Genomic DNA, 18,445 nt, shown 5'->3' with positions numbered 1-18,445 from the left:
GTCTTTGACTGTGAGATTTCAAAACATACTAGCAGTATTTAGGGATCTTGGAGCATTTGCCCTGAGATGACATGGGCTCTGATTGTCATATTGCTCCACATGGAGTCTCCTCTCCTAGTTACACTAGGGTCTCCACAGTTCCCTTTGTGGACTGTATCCAACAGCAGCCCACGTCTCTTCTCATCTCCCTAATTCTTTCACCAACCTGACTTTAGCCTGGGAAAGGCATCTCCCAACTCCACTGGGGAGGAATTGGAGAGGAGACATGTGGCCCAAGGCTCCTCTTCCATAAGTTTTCAATTTTACCCCTGGTAAAAGTGATGTTGCAGTCTCTTTTGCTGATGGTTCTCTAAGGCAGATTTTCAAACTCAGCACTGCTGATGTGTTAGGCCTGACAGTTCTTTGTTCTCAATGGCTGCCTTGTGTTTTGTGTTGGAGGGTGAGGTAGCATTCCTGGCATTGCCTGCTAGACGGTAGCAGCATCTACTGTGCACAGAATTCTCCAGGCCAGTGGGTTCTCAGCCTATGAGTCTCAACTACTTTGGCAAACCTCTATCTCCAAAAATATTTACGTTAGAATTCATAACAGTAGCAAAATTATATTTATGAAGTAGCAACAAAAATAATGTTATGGTTGGGGGTCAGCACAACATGAGGAACTGTGTTAAAGGGTCGCAGCATTAGGAAGGTAGAGAACCACTGCTCTAGGTACTGCAAGATGTTCCCTGGGGAGCAAATGGTCAGCTAAGAAACCTTGCCTGTGAAGGCTCCTCAGTTCTTCCTAGATTTTTGGAGACAGGGATCAGATCTGTAGTCATACATAGGTTCATGTTCAGTTATCTGGTGATTAAGAATAAAAGATGCATTTTAAGATTGCCAATTGGGAATGTCTACAAATTAGCTAATTAGGATCGGATGATTCTGTCTGGGTTGAAGGAGGGAATCCCCAAGCAGAGACTGCTGCCGAATTTTTAAACCACTCTTGTTGAAGATCCTGGTGGTCCTAGAGCAGTGGTTCTCACCCTCCCTAAAGCTGCAGCCCCTCAACACTTCCCCATGCTGTGGAGACCCAACCATAATGTTATTCTCCTTGCTACTTCACAAAGTAGCTTTGTTGCTGTCATGAGTTGCAATGTAAATACCTGATATGCAACCCCAAAAGGGTCGTGACCCACAAACTGAGAACTGCTGTCCTATAGGAAGCCCAGTGTTTTCCAGAGTTTTAGTGACAGAAAATTTTGTCTGCTGAAAAAAAAAATTGTGGTTTCTCGCTTCTGTTACAAAACGAGAGCCTTGTTTCTTTCTTTTGCTTGGCTGTCAGGAAACTTAGGCCCACATCTTTCTGTTTGATTATGTTAACTATTTTCATCCTTTGATTTTTAAAAAAATATTTTAATATGAGACAATCTTTTCATCTCACTAGTCCCACTTAACTTTGGTCTTTCACCCTTGCTAATGGTTTGCTTAAGATTTCCTTCCTTGTAAAGTGAAAAAGAAAAAAAAGTTGCTGTTTTGAGTCAGGGTTTGTCTGTTGTAACCCCTGGCTCTCCTGGAACTCACTCTGTAGACAAGGCTGGTCTCGAACTCAAAGATCTGCCCGCCTCTGCCTCCAGAGTGCTGGGATTAGAGGAGTGTCCTACCACTGCCCGGCTATACTTTCTATGTGTAAAAGGAAAGAGGACCCACACACAGACAGAGTCTGACATTTTAAGAGCAAATGCTGCCCTCATGCAGTTTGGCTCTTGTATGACATCTCTCCTTGCTTCTGTCCTTCTTTCCTTTCTTGTTTTGTTTTTCAAGACAGAGTTTCTCTGTATAACCCTGGCTGTCCTGGAACTCACTCTGTAGACCAGGCTGGCCTCCAACTCAGAGATCTGCCCGCCTCTGCCTCCAGAGTGCTGGGATTAAAGGCATGCTGTATCATGCCAGGCATAACATAAAAAAAAAAAAAAAAACTTAAGTAAATGGTGTATACCACCCAAGCCAGGGTACTTTGGAAATACAAGGAGAACCGTTTATAATGAACTGGGACTAGACAGCAACTCAAACTGAGATGATCCTGCCCCGAATGAATGATCCTCCAGATATAGAGTAAACATCACAGTAATGGATAATCTCTATCCATTCCTGGGTAGGAGATAATTAAAGACAAATATGTACCCAACACAGAGGACCATGGCTAAGTTATGTGCTTCTTATTTATCTTGCATCACACGTGTTGATTGGAGTGTAACATTTATTCTCTCCTGGGAAATTTTATAATTAGCCTCTGTGTCAGCAGAGGAGAACATGCTGGTCTTTGGATGTGATTTCTGAAGTGATGGGAGGGGTCTCAGATCTGGTAGAGTGATCACAGTAGGAGGCCCCTGCACTGTGTTTACGGAGTCTTGGATAAACGCACTATAGAGTAGTGTTAGGTTTCCAATGACTCTGTCTTGTTTTTCCTCAGTCGCTTCTCATAAATGTTTCTAATTCTTGGCCAGCAAGCTGACACCATGCTTACACTTGTTTACAGAATCTACTAATAAATGCTATGAGGTAGTTCCAGGAAGAAGGTTGAACTGCTTTTTTCTCTGCATTTGTTGAAAACACTTTCCTGCTTCTTTGGGAAAACCTGGGATTGCCAGCGTCCTCGATCGGTGCTGGGTATTCTTCAGTTATAAATAGTAGTGGTGATGGGGAGTCAATAGACCGAAACTCAGCCAGTGCCTGGACGGGACTGCACATGTTTTCATTCATGAAAGACTGAGACTTCAACATGCTATAGAAAGCATACGGGAGATGACATTCATTTCTGTGTGTGGTCAGGACGTGTGCTTGCCATGCACAGAACACTGCTTCTGTGAAGCTGTCATTCAGGCTGCAGCCGGCTGACTGCCTTACAATCAAGGTTACTGTCTGATTAGCCAAACTGGAAGCTTAGTGACTTTCAGTTATTAGCGGTCTGTTATATGCCAGGCAACATACGAGCACTTTGTACATTTTTCAATGTACATGAACATGTGGATTGTTGCCTGATTTTTTTCCTTCATTCATTTGTTCCATCGTTCAATTATCATTTGTTAGTTTTTTTCCTTTGCCAAGCATCGTGTAAAAAGTATAAACAAATCATTACGATTTTTTCCATGGCTGTATTAATTTGTTCCAAAAAAGTCTATGGAGTGGTTCTATCATCCGCTCCTGTTCAGAGTCGGGACAATGGTGGTTCTGAGAATATGGAAGTCACTGGGAGTCAGGAAGCAGGATTGTGGGAGGACTTAACCTTGGCCCAAAAGACCTGATGTTTCAGATTTTACAGGGCCTGGCATGGTAAAAGTCCATCAGTGGAAGACTCTAAGCTTCAGAAAGAAGATGGCCTGAGAAGCATCACTAGCCCAGCCATGGTGACACCCACTTGGGTGTTCGGAAAAGTCACGGGTATGTTCTCTTTCACTTGTCTCGTGAGGAAGGCACCAAGCTCACGTCCAGAGATGCAATGGCCGAGTCTGAGAAGATGGCTCACTCGGTAAAGGGCTTTCTGTGAAAGCACAAGGAACCTGAGTTTCGATTCTCAGCACCCATGTAAAGTAGCCTGGCATCGTGAGGCATGCCTGTCCCGCTAGTCCTCGGGTGGGACAGTAGAGCCCCAGAGCCAGTCAGCTAGTCTAGCTAAATGACTGAACGCCCACTCAGGAGAGACCCTGTCTCCAAAAATAAAGTGGAGAGTGACCAAAGAAGACTGCAGTGTGGACCTCTTGTCTCCACATACATGCACGCAGCTGAGCACACTGCACACACGTGTAATATGTGGTTTTCTTTTTCTCATGTCCACATGCAGCAGACGCTGGTCCTCTGCACTGTCTAACACTTCGGGTTTTTATTGTCACTCTCGTTTACAGATAACAGTACTGAAATAGGAGGGCCCTTCATTGGCTCCTCAAGGTCTTGACCACTGGCAGAGGCAGGCCTAGCATTTCCTGTTTTTATACCTGGCTCTGAATTCTTTATTATTATGGACATGCCATTCACACTTGATGTCTGGCTATAGAGTCAATGCAACCCCAGCTCTTACATGACTATGTGATCTTCTAGTCTTGAAATTACCCATTTGGAAATAAAAGCCCTCTATTTCCTGTTTTAGAACTAATTTCAGTTTCATTTGAAATGGCAACTTTTGACTAAGGTTAATAAAGTTTTTACTTCCTGCCTTTTTCTCTGCTCTAACTCATACTTCTAAGCTAGAACGTGCCAGTTAATAACAAGCAAAGCAGGTCAAAGTATAGATATCTATATAAAGAACAGCTACACTTAAGGAGAGCTTTCTAGAGGCTAAGAAATGGCCAGGCCTTCCCCGCATCTACTTTTCACCACAGGAGTGGGTCAGGATCTCATCTTTTTTTAAACTTGAAGAGAGAAAAACTAAGTTTTTCTGGGTTTAAGTGACTTTCCGAGTCACTTGCCTGGTGGCAGAGGTTATTTGCCCTAGTTCTACCTCTGTGGTAACTGTTACTAATTCTCTAGGGCTGTGCAGGCTGTGCAGGCTGTGTGGAGATTGTTACTAATTCTCTAGGGCTGTGCAGGCTGTGCAGGCTGTGTGGAGACTTTCCTAGACTTAGTTTTCCAAATCCTTCAAACCCCCTCTATTTGTGAGTAGGGTAGGATACTTGCTGAATGCATTCAAGCAGGTGAAATGAGGGCTCTAGGTGGTTCCAGCTGTCCGGTCCTGATCCTTTACAGTATTTAAGCCTCCTGGAATGGATGGTCCCTGAGGGCTGTCCTGTCACTAATGAATTCCAAGTCTCTACTACAATGCTGGCAGACCAGCGGGTACCAATGCACAGTCACTAAGTGGTGCATGAATGGGTGCTACCAGAAAGATGGGCGTACACTCATCTTTGAAGATGGACGGGAGTGTCCTTTTTTTCTGGTAACAACTTGATTTAAAGAAAATCTTGAGAGCACTTTTCTCAGCTGGTTCATTGAACTGTTTGCTTATTAAGAGATGATTTGATCGTGTGTATGTGTGTGTGTGTGTGTGTGTGTGTGTGTGTGTGTTGGGCGGGGTGGGTGCATGCCACAACACCTGTGTGTGGAAATCAGACAACTTTCCCAGAGTTGGTTCCCTGCTCTCATTCCGGGACAGAACTCAGGTTGCCAAGCTTGGCACTAAGGACCTTGCCCAGCTAAGCCCTCTCGCTGGCTCAGTGTGTCTGATTTCTGTCTTGGTACACTTCCACTAAGAATTCCGTCAGTCTCCCTCTCTGACACCCCCACCTCTCCTTCCTCATCCACCTCCAGTGAACAGACCCCTCTTCCGGCTAGAGGAGCACAAACAGACCCGGCTGGCTCTTCCCTGAAGGCTGTTACCTGCAGAAGCACAGGGCCCTTTCTAATAGATTTTTATGAAGCTGACTGATCTTAGGAAAACACTATTTCTTTTTTCCCCTCTGCACTTCCCACCCCATTAACATATCTTGTAGATTTTTCCACATGCCCCTCCCCTGAATCTACTGGATTCAGAACTCAAAAAATCGGAAACCCAACTCTGTTGAAGACTGAAGTGCAGACCGTCTGTTCCTGTCACAGACCGGAAGCCCAAACAAGGCTAAACCCTTGCCTCATTACAACCTTGCATATTCCAAACTCAGCATTTGCATATTCTTACATCATGCACTCAGGCTGAGTGTGAGTAGGGATACCGTGTTTTATATGAACATTTATACCAGTGCCCTAGCAAGGGACTGACTTCATTGGAATACTTTACGGCTTAATCCGTCAGAATGATTTATAACTCTTTTTGTCTAGGCATTTATGCTAATAAATTTAACAGACTCCCAAGTACTGCCTGGTCCTTTGCTTCTTCAGGGAGTCAAGGTGAGAGAAAAATAAAAGAGCGTATTACAAACGGGGAGAAAAAAATTGTTCTACTGGATTCAGAACTCAAATAAAATTACAACACAAATAAAATCTCTGATTAAAGTGGAGGGAGGGAAGAAGGGAGAGGGAGAGGGAAAGAGAGAGAGAGAGAGAGAGAGAGAGAGAGAGAGAGAGAGAGGACGCGCTCCTAGTTCACATGCAGTTCTGTAATTATGCTACTTATCAAAGGGAAATCACAGTGTAATATTTAGATTTACCAAGCTAATTTTCTGAGGAATAATTCATTCCTATCTAATTAAATCTAATACTGACAGAAAAGTGACAGAGTATAGCCAGGAGTGAAGGGGACGAGATGAAATCCTGACTATGAAAAGGAAAGGTTAAAAACGCAGAAACAAGTACTTTGAAAGAATTTTCTCAGATGGGAAAATTTTAACTCTTTCTTTAAAAACAGGTGTCGAATAAGTTGTCTTCTTCTTCTTCTTCTTCTTCTTCTTCTTCTTCTTCTTCTTCTTCTTCTTCTTCTTCTTCTTCTTCTTCTTCCTCTCCTCTTCTTCTCCCCCCTTCTTCCCATTGCTTGCAAAGTTGAATCTGGGGTCAGGAGTTCTAATTGTGACCTCAGACTGGAATTCCAGATGGTGCGCTCTGGACTGGAAGCACCTCTCAGTTCATCAATTTCATGGGCTTGCATATCTGCTCTGGCCACGGCCTGGTCTCCATCCCCACTGTGGCATTAATGCAGAACAAATTGAGACATATCCTCTATATAATTAGTTCCAGAATTTAAAAAGATTTACGGGATAATAATAGAGGCAGCGCTGCTGAATCCTTTCACTGGGGACTCTTTGGAAGCTGGGGAACCGGTGGCGTCAAAACACTTTGGATTTAGGCACCACGAACTGGGGGAAAGGGCAAATTTTGCCTCTCGCACCAGGCAGCGCTAGGCGGTTCTAGCCCCTTAACCGATCCAGGGAGGAGAGTTCAAAGCCCAGATGTGAGGCTGGTAAAAAAAAAAAAAAAGGTAAATAAAGAATCGAGACAATTTTCAAATGAAAGAAGCCTAAGAGTGGGCTGTGTCACAAAAGGCCCTGCGATGTTTACGTTTTTCTTTTATTTGCGAAATTAAGCTATGGTTTTTGCCAACTATGCCAGTCTGGAAAATGCGCTCTAGTCGCCTTCCCCGCAGCCCTAGGCAGACTGCTGTCTTAGAAACGCTGGGAAAGAGAGCGCTGTCTCGTGCTCTTGGGGCTCAGGACACTCGGCCCAAGGGCAGCGGCTAAGATGATTAGTAGCTTGGAGGTCGGGCCACCCTTCACGCCATTCTCTGGCCCTGGGTGAGGGCAGGCGGCTTCAGCCATTGACGGATCCCAGGGCTTTGGCTGTTTATTCAATTGTCAACAGCCGCCCGCCCGGTGACCAGCCGGATCTCGGCCCTGGCGTGCGCGCTAGTCCCTGGGGCCACAGCAGCGGCCGGGCTCTGAACTCAGCCAGACGCAGTTGACAGCCCTGGGATGAAAGATCTTTGCTCCCTACCTCACCTAGATGCGATGTTTTAATCTTGTAATAATTATGTGCCTGCTAAGACGAGATGGGTACACTTTGTCCACGATTGAAGCCACATAGACTGCCAGGGTCTCTCTTGTCTTCCAACAGTACTAAGGAAGCAGAGACAGTGGTTTAAACCACCCCGGAACGAATTGGACATTGACAGTTTTGGTTTTGCTTGAGCCTGACCAAAAATTTTTGTATACATTTTTGAACAAAATCAGTCTCAAATCCCAGCGGTTTCGAGCAAATAGAACACGACCTTCCTAAATGATTCATCTACAACCCCGAAAGTTGGGTCGCTACTGTCAATATTTTCTCCTTGACCACCAATAAGGAAATGGAGGCTCAAAAATATTACAGAACTTATATGGCCCCATGAAACTGTTGGTTACTGGTGACAGTGCGATCTCATTCTCAAGACACCAATCCTTGCTCCAAACCACAGCAGCTTGCTTTTCCTACCTCGGTAGCGCCTCAGTTTCCTCAGCTGGCTTGAGTTGAATCGCAGGCTTTACCTAAGGACAGACAGTTCAGAACGCGATCCTCCCCAGGCCCGAGTCTTTGCGCCATTGTGGTGGGAAAAAGAAAGAGCATAGGAAGCTCATAGGCCCTCCGTTTTTCTGGAACCCCGGTCGGCCTCAGATGAAGGAGGTTCAGGGTGGGCAGCAGGTGCGACACCCCCTGGCCAGGCTGTCTGTAGATCTCAGCCACCCAAGTCCGTGTAGTACGGCATCTGTTGGGAGAACCTCAGGACTCCGGTTTAAAAAAAAAAAAAAAACGGTTACCCAGAGGAGAAAGGTGGACCGTGGGAGGAATGGGATCTCCTGGGACCCCAAAGGTTTGCTAGTGCCAGAGTACTGGCTTACCCATGCTTGGGCTTCTAGATGTGGTGTGGGCAAGGGTATCGCAGGTGTGTCCAATCTAACCAGATGGCCTCCACCTGTGATGCAGCTTCCCATTCCCACTTGGCTGGGTACTTTCCTCCGCTTTCATGCTGGGAGAAGTTATGGTGAGAGAGTACTCTAGGGTTGAAATGAAGAATTAATCGTACATCGCCTGGGTTCTCTCCCAAAAATTTTGGGAAAAATAATGACAGAGGAACTAAAAAAAACTCTGTATGTATCTGTATGCCCACCCCCAGGCACAACGGAAAAATTTAAACAGGGAGGCAGAGGTGTGTCCTTTCCCATTCCCGAGACACAAAACTGAAGAGCTCACATCAAATGGCCTCTCTACACATCACTTACATCCATACCTCCTCCCCCCGAAAATCTGCAGGAGACTAAAAGAGAAAAATAGCTCAATTTCCCTTTGGTAATGAAACCCCAGCTCTTCATAAAGGCTTCTATTCCCTCGGAGTTCAAGTTAAGGAAAACGACTTCGAAGTAGAAATAAGAGGCCAGGAGGAGGGGAAGGGGCAGGGGCGTGGGGTGGCAGGGTCAGCTTGACTTGGGTAGTTTTGTCGCAAGGGTCTGTCTCCGCCAAAAAGAACAATGGTCCTGCGCCCTGTTACGCGCAGTTTAGGCATAGAGAATGGAAGAGGAGAAGGCAGGGTGTAGGGAGAAGCTAGTTTTGAGGGACCTGCATTTCTTTAAAAGAAGAAAAAGACGACGAAGAAGGAGAGGAGGAAGAGGAAGAAGAAGAAGAAGAAGAAGAAGAAGAAGAAGAAGAAGAAGAAGAAGAAGAAGAAGAAGAAGAAGAAGAAGAAGGAAAGAAAGAAAGAAAGGAAGAAAGAAAGAAAGAAAGAAAGAAAGAAAGAAGAGGGGAGCTTCTGATCTACCACAAATCAGCGAAATTCCAAAGCAGCTTGCACGGGGTTTACCACGGTGAAAGTGAAGGGGTAGCAACGGATAAGGGAAAACGTAGCACTTTATCTTCCCTTGGGATCTTCTTTACTTATACAGATTGTGCAACCCCAAGAGGCGTGGGTAATTGCATACGGCAATACTTTCTGAGCCAATGGACACTTCGGGTTCCAAATCATAATTCCTGGCGATTCTGGATTTATGAATCTATGCGAATTAAAACCAATGTGCAGCAATTGGAGAATACACTAAGACCATTGAAACGCTAGGTTTCTTCGTATTCGTGGTCAGCATCCTTGAGTTCTGCTTAGAAGGTTTTGTTGGAAAGTTTCTAGCCTCGTCCCGATTCTGGGAGCCCAACTACAACCGGCGGCTTCCTGCACCTCGCCTGGCAGTCCAAGACCGAGCTACACCGGTGCCTCCAAGACTCCCGGAGTCTGCCTGAAACCCACTTCACTCAGCGACCCGCGGGCTTCTCCTTGCTCACAGGTTGTCTCCCACCTCATAGATGCCACTATTTTAGAAGACCTAAACCAATCCAAACTAACCCCCAAACACCTGTTCTAAGGCACGGGAGTCCCAAATGGCTACAAGGTGGAGGGAGGGGTTGTTTCGGAGGAGAAGCCGTTCTCTGGGAATTTTCTCAGTGGTGCGAACGCTCCAGGCCAGTGGATCGTTCCCAACTGGTTTGTAGCCCTTGATCAATCACCGCAGGTCTGTAAAGGGTCCCGCAACACTAGAGGAAGCCTTGCTTGGCAAAGTAGCTTTCTGGATCACACTCTTCCTGTTTGTTTCCTGGCCACAGCCTGTCCGTTCCCATTCCTTCACAACGTGGCCCCAGAGCGTTCGCACCAGAATCCGAGCTGGTTCTCGGCATTTCTGCAATAACACCACCACAGAAAAACAAACAACAACAAAAACCAGCTGCAGTTTCCCCCAGTTGCTATAAGGTCTATCCTTGCTGGAAAGGGAGGGTAAGTGCCTTCTACGTAGAGTTTAGGCAGACAGCAACCGCCCTCCGGGTTCCAACCTCACCAAAGAATTAATTACCAGACAACTGAAACCGTCCTGCTTGTCACGACTGACGTCACACTTCACAATTACCATCCCGAACAATTTCACCTTGAATCTCAACCTTTGAACCCATAGGAACCGACCTCCTAAAGTGACCCCGAGGTTAGGCTCTAGGGTTCTGGACGTGGGAGGGCACAAGACTCAAAGTTGGTATATCCTCCTCAGAACCCAGGAGAGATCTCTGGGTCCTCTGGTTCCCGCCCTCTTGGAGCCCACCTGCCCCTCCCTCCACCCCACCCTCTCTGAATTACTACCGCGTCTCTACTCCCACCTCGAACCGACGCGTCGAGGGGGCGGGGGGGACACACTGCTTACCTAGAACGCCTTGCCTTAAAGCGCCCACACTCGGGAAGGCCAGCTGGGAAGGCAAGGGGAGGTTTACTACACAGGCCAGCTGAGAGCACGTGGTGGGCCAGAGAGGAGGGTGTCTCTGAGATGAACGCTCCCTCGGGCCCGCCCCACACCCCCGCTACGAGTACCCCCGGACTAGCGGCGTGCTGCCCGGGCAGGCTAGGGCTGCTGTGTGAATGGAGCGGCCGAGCATCCTGGCTCCTCCTCCTTCCCCCGCAGCCAGCCCCTCTTATTTGAGCTTTGGGAAGCTGGGGGCAGCCAGGCAGCTGGGGTAAGGAGTTCAAGGCAGCGCCCACACCCGGGGGGGCTCTCCGCAACCGGATCGCCTGCCTGCTCCCCCTTTCCCTTTCCCGCCCTCCCTCCCACCCACTCATTCACCCACCCACCCAGAGCGAGGACGGCAGCCCTGGAACCCGGGCCCGCCGCCTCCTCGCCGCGATCCTGGACTTCCTCCTGTCGCAGGAGCCGGCTTCCACGTGTGTCCCGGAGCCGGCGTCTCAGCACACGCTCCTCCGAGAGCCCGGGTGTCTTCAGCAGCAGGAGCAGCTGGGGAGTCGAGGTCCCCGCAGCACCTGGGCCAAGTCCAGTGCCCAAAGCCCGCAGAATCGTAGGAGCGGAGGGCTGTCCGGGTCCGAACCGCAGCTGATGGGTTCCGACGTGCGGGACCTGAACGCGCTCCTGCCCGCGGTGTCCTCGCTGGGCAGCGGCGGCGGCTGCGGGCTCCCTGTGAGCGGCGCTGCTCAGTGGGCACCAGTGCTGGACTTCGCGCCTCCGGGTGCTTCGGCTTACGGGTCGCTGGGCGGTCCCGCGCCTCCACCCGCTCCGCCGCCACCTCCGCCGCCACCCCACTCCTTCATCAAACAGGAGCCCAGCTGGGGCGGCGCTGAGCCGCACGAGGAGCAATGTCTGAGCGCCTTCACTTTGCACTTCTCTGGCCAGTTCACCGGTACAGCCGGGGCCTGTCGCTACGGACCCTTCGGTCCTCCTCCACCCAGCCAGGCGTCCTCCGGCCAGGCCAGGATGTTCCCCAATGCGCCCTACCTGCCCAGCTGCCTGGAGAGCCAGCCCACCATCCGCAACCAAGGTAAGAAGTCGGGACAGCCCGCTCTCCGCGCACCGCAGCGGCTTGGAGTCGTAGTCCCAGGCAGCTTCTCCCCTCTGCTCTTCCTTCCTGATCCCAACTGCCTTCCCAAGGAGTCAAAGCAGCGGGTGCTTGGACAGGGGAGCGTGGACTCTGTGAAGTGCACACACACACACACACACACACACACACACACACACTGCTAAACATGACTCCAGAGTCCGATAGTTCGCAGTACCCGGGAGGACATCTAGGGTTCCAGGGTGCCAGAGAGATTCCGGAATTCCACGGGAAGAGGAAGAGGGGATTGGTTGTAGTGTGTGGATCTATATTGGGAAAATACCTGGTGCCTCACAAAATTATCACCAGGCATCAGCCCTTTTAGACGTCTAGGGCAGACAGACTTAGAAGACACTGGAGATCAGCGTTTAGAGATCCCCTGTGATGCCTCTGACAGGCCCAAATCCGAAGAACCTCCGGTTTTCTACATGCGCTGGCTCACTTTAGGCCCACCAAAAGCAGAAGGGAGCTTTGGAATTAGGGTTTAACATTTGAGGGACCATGTCAGCACTGTAGGAATTTCTCCAGGCCACGCAAAGTCACGGGCCACGCAGGCGGCGGGAATGGAAGAAAGCCTGGCTGGTCCGACTCCAACCGATAATGAACCAAATCCGTGGAGAGTCTGGAATAAGGTGGTGGCCTTCTTCCTTTCGGTGCTCCTCGGATGCTCCTAATATCTCTCTCTCTCTCTCTCTCTCTCTCTCTCTCTCTCTCTCTCTCTCTCTCTCTCTCTCTCTCTCTCTCTCTCAGGTTAGGTTGGGGAAGGTTCATAAGATTTGGGACACTGGAACAAGAACAAGTGTATTGGCGATCTTGAGCCAATGTACAAGGGACCTTGTATGCAAGGTCTATTTTCTAACTCTCGCAGGCTCCCCCACACCTCTCCTTTGTTAGCACCCTGGAGGAGCCATGGTTGCTGAGCCACTGTGCTTTTCCTCGTTTGTTCTCATTTGATTTCTTTTCTGTTGGGAATCTAATTTGGTTTGATTAAATATTTTGGGAAAACATTTACTAACACAGAGGCGGATGCTTTTCTCGAACCAGCAATTCTGCTGTCCTTGGTCTGGGTGTTTCTGAAATGTGTGGGAAGGGGAAAGCAGGGCAGGTACTGCTTGCGGGAGGTGCAGGAGGCCTTCTACGGCCTTCTGAACGCATCCTGCAGCAAGCACCTCGACCACCCGAAGTTCTAGCGAAACTGAAACCACTGAAGAATGGGAGCTCCTGATTTCAAGGAGCCACCTGTAGTGGACTTCGGGGGTCCCTTCCTTCTAGATCTTTCATAAATGAAATTGATGTTTTGTACAAGTGAGTTGAAAGAACTCGGTGCCTTTGCCGAGGCTCTCGGACTTTCGCCATCACCTTCTAGTAGGCAGGTGTTACCACTGGCAAACCTCCAAGTCAGTTTGCTGATCGCCTCAGAGGAGAGCTGACATGGGTTAGGCCGAAAAACCCAAGGACGCCTGATCAGGCTCTAAATACAGAACGCACAGCCCTCGCAAAGCTCCCTGGGTCAGAAATTGTGCCACTGTCAGGCGTGTGTACGACTTCAGTGAGCATGCTTGTTTGGAGGGACTCACTGACCTATTGCTCTGGGGAGCAAACACTAATATGCTACCATCTTTTTTTAGCCCTAGGCATTGCTGCTTTGAGTGTATGGTGGAGGGAGCTGCTTAGCATTCTGGACTGCAAGTCCAGTAGAAGCCCCTAGTAGAAGGTGGGTGGGACTCAGAATTTAAAGCCCCGAGGGCATTACCATTACTCTTGGGGGGTGGGCATCTAAATTCTTCTGGAGTAGACCCTTCTGGCTGCTACTGAAGAAAGATCTTAGGAGCTGAAGCCCAGGACCAGCAGGTGAAGCCTCCCCACCACGCTCAGCTCTTCTCAAATCACACAAGAAAAGGCTGCTGGTGGGCATGTCTTCAGGGTAGGATCATAACCTGGAAGCAGGTTCCTATCAGGAAACTTACCTTTTTCTCTTCTAGTTAAAGCAAGTGGGTTGTACAGGTACAGTCCACGGGAGCTGAAGCAGGGAACTGTGAAGCAGATATCCCCTCCCCCCATTCCCGCCCCAACTCCTGCTGTTAACTAGAGCAGACCCTTGAGGTCCGAGGTCGGAGATTCTTTGAATATTCACTACTTTTACTTTTGGAGTTCCTATGAATTATTTCTATAATGCGTTATTTAGTTTGGGGTTTTGATTAGGAGGTGCCAGCTGCCCCTGGAAAATGTGAGAATGGCATCAGTGTGCTTTGCTCAGACTCCAACTGCTCCACTGCGGAGAATTCGTGCAGTCTCTATTTACCTGCGCCCAAACCCGGGAGCCCAACTATGGCGCTCATTCATCCCTTGCTCATTTTCATAAGGACACCTCCCATTTCTTATAAAGCCGTTGTCCTAATCGTCTAAACAATTGAGCAAACACCAAAACCTTACTTGGTGGGGGTGTGGGGGGTGTAGATTGACTATAGACAGCTAACAGCTACAGACACCTTTACAAGAAGTGCATAGCCTGAGAAGGAAGGAAGGAGCCTTTTAGAACTTTACGATGAAATCCAGGCACTAGGAGATTAGATTCAAGAGGCCTCTTAGGTCTTGGCAGAGCTAGGACTTGAACCCACATTTTTTTCTCTCCTGTTTTCTCCCAGAAATTTTGGCTCGTGGTTGAAATGGATTTTCTCTGCCCAGTTGAATAGGCCCTGACAAATTATGAGCGCGAGATAATTGAAAAGTCTGTCAGGCAGGACCGAGAAGTGAGGACAAGGATTTTCCTAGTCTGTACCCAATGTGGGCTTGTCACTCAGTTTCTGTCCCCCTACCCCGCCCCCAGGCCTGCTAGTGCTCACTTCAGGGTGAGCCTAGGCCCAGGGGATCACTGCCCTTCCGAAGCTCGTCACGCGGAGACCAGCTGTGATGGGGCCAAAAGCGCCCCCCTCCGGTCACATCAAAGACAGTAGTTGGGTGGGATTGAGGACTCCACCTATCCCATGGCGGCTTCGTTTTCCCCGAACACCTTCTAGGTTTATCCCGCTGTAGGATCTCCCCCTGAGCTTCTCAGGGCCAGACTGTTCCGGGCTCCTCCGCAGTGGAGGCAGGGGAGGAGAGCTCAGGGCGCTACTCTCCTTCCCGCAATGTCAAGGTTGCTCTCCCCTCCCTGGTCCAGACCAAACGTGGGAAAGTGGATACCTTGGCTTCGAGGGCCTTTCCCTCCAAGGCTTGGACAAGAACCCTTTGAATACTCTTGATACTTCGCAGAGTCAGCAGTCTCTTCCCCGGCCCCCACTCCCGCCCTCTTCGAGCTGGGCTCAGCTCAGTCTGGGTACAGCGGGTTCCTAATCAGCCCCGGTTCCGATAAGCTTCTAATTAAAAGAGCTCTCGCTCCGACGGTCCCACCGCTTTCACCGCTGCCCCTCCCAGCAGCCCCGGGGGAGGGGCTCAAGGTTGCTGCTGCCCGCTGAGGTCTGCGGGTCTCATCTACGACTAGGCGGGTAGGGAGCCTTGCCGGACACCCGCATTCTCAAGTCGGAGTTCGGGAGCCGGAGCCGAGGTCCCTAGCGTGGGAGCTGCAGCCTGGCCCCAGCTGCTCTCGCTACCAGCGGTTGAGCCTCGGGTCTCAGATTGTGCGTGACTTAGGTCATTGGCTGCTCGGTTCAGAAATGGAGAAGGGTTCGTTTAGAGAACTTTCTTTATTGTTACCTCCTTCCTCGCCCCCTTTTTTGTTGTCGTTTAAGCCCTTTTTTCACAGACTCCTCATTTCTGCTGGGAAAACTCGGGTGGGTGCCTAGACCCGTATTTCGTTTGTAAGCTTTAGGCCTCAAGTGGGACCAGGCCTTTTCTTTCAAAAGGAAGTCTCTGGAAGGCCAAATGTACTTATTGATCCACACCCAAGAGCTATTAGGGTTGGGGATTATCTTTCTCCACTTCACAGGAAGAAAAACGAGGCACTCTGGGCTCACCCAGGTTGAGAAGCGGGCTGATTCCTCATTCCCTAACCAGAGCTCTGGGGCACTCAAGACTTCCTTCCCAGGCCGTGTAACTTGGCAGTTCCCATGGTGCCTCATTCCCTTCACTGTGAAACACCTCACCCTGAACCTTGTATATTTACTGCTCTGGAGTGATCCCTATAGAAGCTCGGGTTTTCCTTTGGGTAGTGTGTGCCTTCTTTGTATTTTGAGGTTGGAGATAACCGGCCTCCTGTCTCTGTAATGAGTGAATTATCTCGGCGACCTCTTATAGAAGAGCCTTGATCAACTGTGCGAGAGTGGGAACTTGGTTTTACCTTGATCCTAAGAGCTTTTGGGTTTTAGAGACTATGCAGTAGGGAGCCAGTTTCATTCTATTCTGCCAGTCCAGGCTCTCTCTACCAAGCTTCACCACAGGAGAGGGAGGCCCCACCCACATAAACTCCCTGGGAGGATTCTTAGGATGCCCCCTCTTGCACTAACTTGAGCGTTGTCAAAACAGGTGGACTATGTGTTTATAGAAATCAAGTAACAATATCACACAAGATTAAGATTTCCAAAATTCCATATTGCTTTTCATTCATTTGAGTGAAAGGAAAGAGCACCGGCCTCTGTTTCTCAGCAGGGAAACTGAGACAAGCAGCTGAGCTACTGCTACTACCCAGGGACAGGTAAGGGCAGTTGAAAGAAGTCGGTGCTCCGGTCTGGTCTGTAGGGGAAGGTTAGTCTGAACAGCAGTGGGGCCCCAGGTGGGCGTGAGAGAGGGAGGACTAGATCCAATCCTTTCTTTCCACGCTACAAGATTTCCTAAAGACTTTGGGTGTCTCGGTGTCAGGCTGTGTATCCCGGAGAGGTAACTTGCCCTGGTAATTACTCTCCGCGTTTAAAGCGCAGACCGTTGAACTGACTCCGAGTAATTAATGAAAGTTGGTGCTCGGGTTCTGATTTACAGCCCTGAGTCAAAGCGGGGTCAGCGCAGGAAACTCAGTCCTCTGAGCCGAGTCACCCCCGCGCGAGAGACGCAGCGGAGGCGCTGTTTGTTTTTCAGAAAGACAACTTCTCCGCCAGGCGGGCGACGGTTTTTGCACCTAACTTGCTGGAGGCTCTATTCACTGCTGGATAGAGCCTAATTGAGGCGCAGAAGAATTGGGGAGCTTGGGATTTTAGTTGAGAAAAGGGGTGGGATAAGGTTACACCACAGAGTTTGGTCCCTGCTTCAAGCCTGAAGTCTTAGACGGAGGGGCGGGAACCATTTACTGCGAATTTCGGAATCAGGTACCCGCTGCCAAAGTCGCACCAACGCTTCTGCCTTTTCAGGAGCCTGACTGTCTCTGTCTTTCTTTCTGCCGGTTCTCAGGATACAGCACAGTCACTTTCGACGGGGCGCCCAGCTATGGCCACACGCCCTCACACCACGCGGCGCAGTTTCCCAACCATTCCTTCAAACACGAGGACCCCATGAGCCAGCAGGGCTCTCTGGGTAAGTGGATGGAAAAGATGCGGGTCTTCATCTATTTCACCCCTTCCTACCGGATTTCTAAGTCTTAGCAAACTGGGGAAGAGAATAGAGGATATCTAAAAGGATCCTAGAAATTATAGCTGGCTTTATTTAAAAGATGGAAGCTCCTTCCATTCCAAGTAAGTTACGGGCAGTGCCACTCAAACAAGGTAACCAATGCCAGACAGCGACTGCAACGCAACCTAAAGTGAGGAATTTTTCGTTCCCTCAACTGAGAGCCGTCTCAGGGCTGGCTCCAGGCCCCTAGTTGTCCGAAGCTCAGCACGCTCTCCCCCACCTCCACCCCCCCCCCCGCACTAGAACTCTCCTGCCTGTGCCTCACGCTCTCGCTCTCGAGTCCCGCTCACTGCTGTCCTTGGCTCTCTGGCAGGCGAGCAGCAATATTCGGTGCCGCCCCCGGTGTATGGCTGCCACACCCCTTCGGACAGCTGCACAGGCAGCCAGGCCCTGCTGCTGAGGACGCCCTACAGCAGGTAAGAAGGTGCCTAGCACCACAATTGTGTCTTGTGGTGACCCTGGAGGTACAGTGAGCGGGGCGGTGAGGAAACGCTAGACCCTGACCATCGCTGACAGCGGGAGGGTCTTGGAGGCGAAGAAGGCCTGTACCTGACCCAGACTCAAAGCAGCTGCTTTGGATATAAATTTGCTTTACATATAAATGAAGACCTTCATGTTTGGAGATAAAAAGGAAGCTCCTGCCGGGCAGTGGTGGCGCACGCCTTTAATCCCAGCACTCGGGAGGCAGAGGCAGGCGGATCTCTGTGAGTTCGAGGCCAGCCTGGTCTACAAGAGCTAGTTCCAGGACAGGCTCTCAAAAAGCTGCAGAGAGATATATAGGTTTCTTATCATCAGTTGGTATCCAATAAACCAAAAAAAAAAAAAGCTGCAGAGAAACCCTGTCTCGAAAAACCAAAAAAAAAAAAAAAAAAAAAAAAAAAAAAAAAAAAAAAAAAAAAGGAAGCTGCTGCCTTCTCGGGTTATTTCTTTCCTTTGATTCTTCAAGACAGAGTTGTTCTGTGTATCCCTGGCTGTCCTGGTATTCTCTCTGTAGACCAGTCTGGTTTCGAACTCAGGGATCCGCCTTTCTCTCTCACCCGAGTGCTGAGATTTAAAGGCGTGCACCACCATGCTCAGTCACGATTTATTTCTTAATAGTCTTTGCTGGGAGCACTTTAACTTCCCCAGGACCAAA

At 49.4% G+C, this 18,445-nt stretch overlaps 1 protein-coding gene across 1 annotated transcript in view; it reads left to right on the top strand.

Annotated features, from left to right (window-relative positions):
* The first annotated feature begins 11,279 nt into the window (after positions 1-11,279).
* Positions 11,280-18,445, top strand: part of Wt1 (WT1 transcription factor) — a 46,272-nt gene continuing 39,106 nt past the window's right edge. Inside the window, exons 1-3 of the mRNA XM_038330752.1 lie at positions 11,280-11,718; positions 17,092-17,214; positions 17,624-17,726. Of these exons, the coding sequence (XP_038186680.1) occupies positions 11,280-11,718; positions 17,092-17,214; positions 17,624-17,726 (665 nt within the window). The remainder of the gene's footprint in view (positions 11,719-17,091; positions 17,215-17,623; positions 17,727-18,445) is intronic.

Source organism: Arvicola amphibius, chromosome 5 (genome assembly GCF_903992535.2).
Source record: "Arvicola amphibius chromosome 5, mArvAmp1.2, whole genome shotgun sequence".
Lineage (NCBI taxonomy): Eukaryota > Metazoa > Chordata > Mammalia > Rodentia > Cricetidae > Arvicola > Arvicola amphibius.
This window is presented reverse-complemented; position numbering and strand designations above follow the sequence as displayed.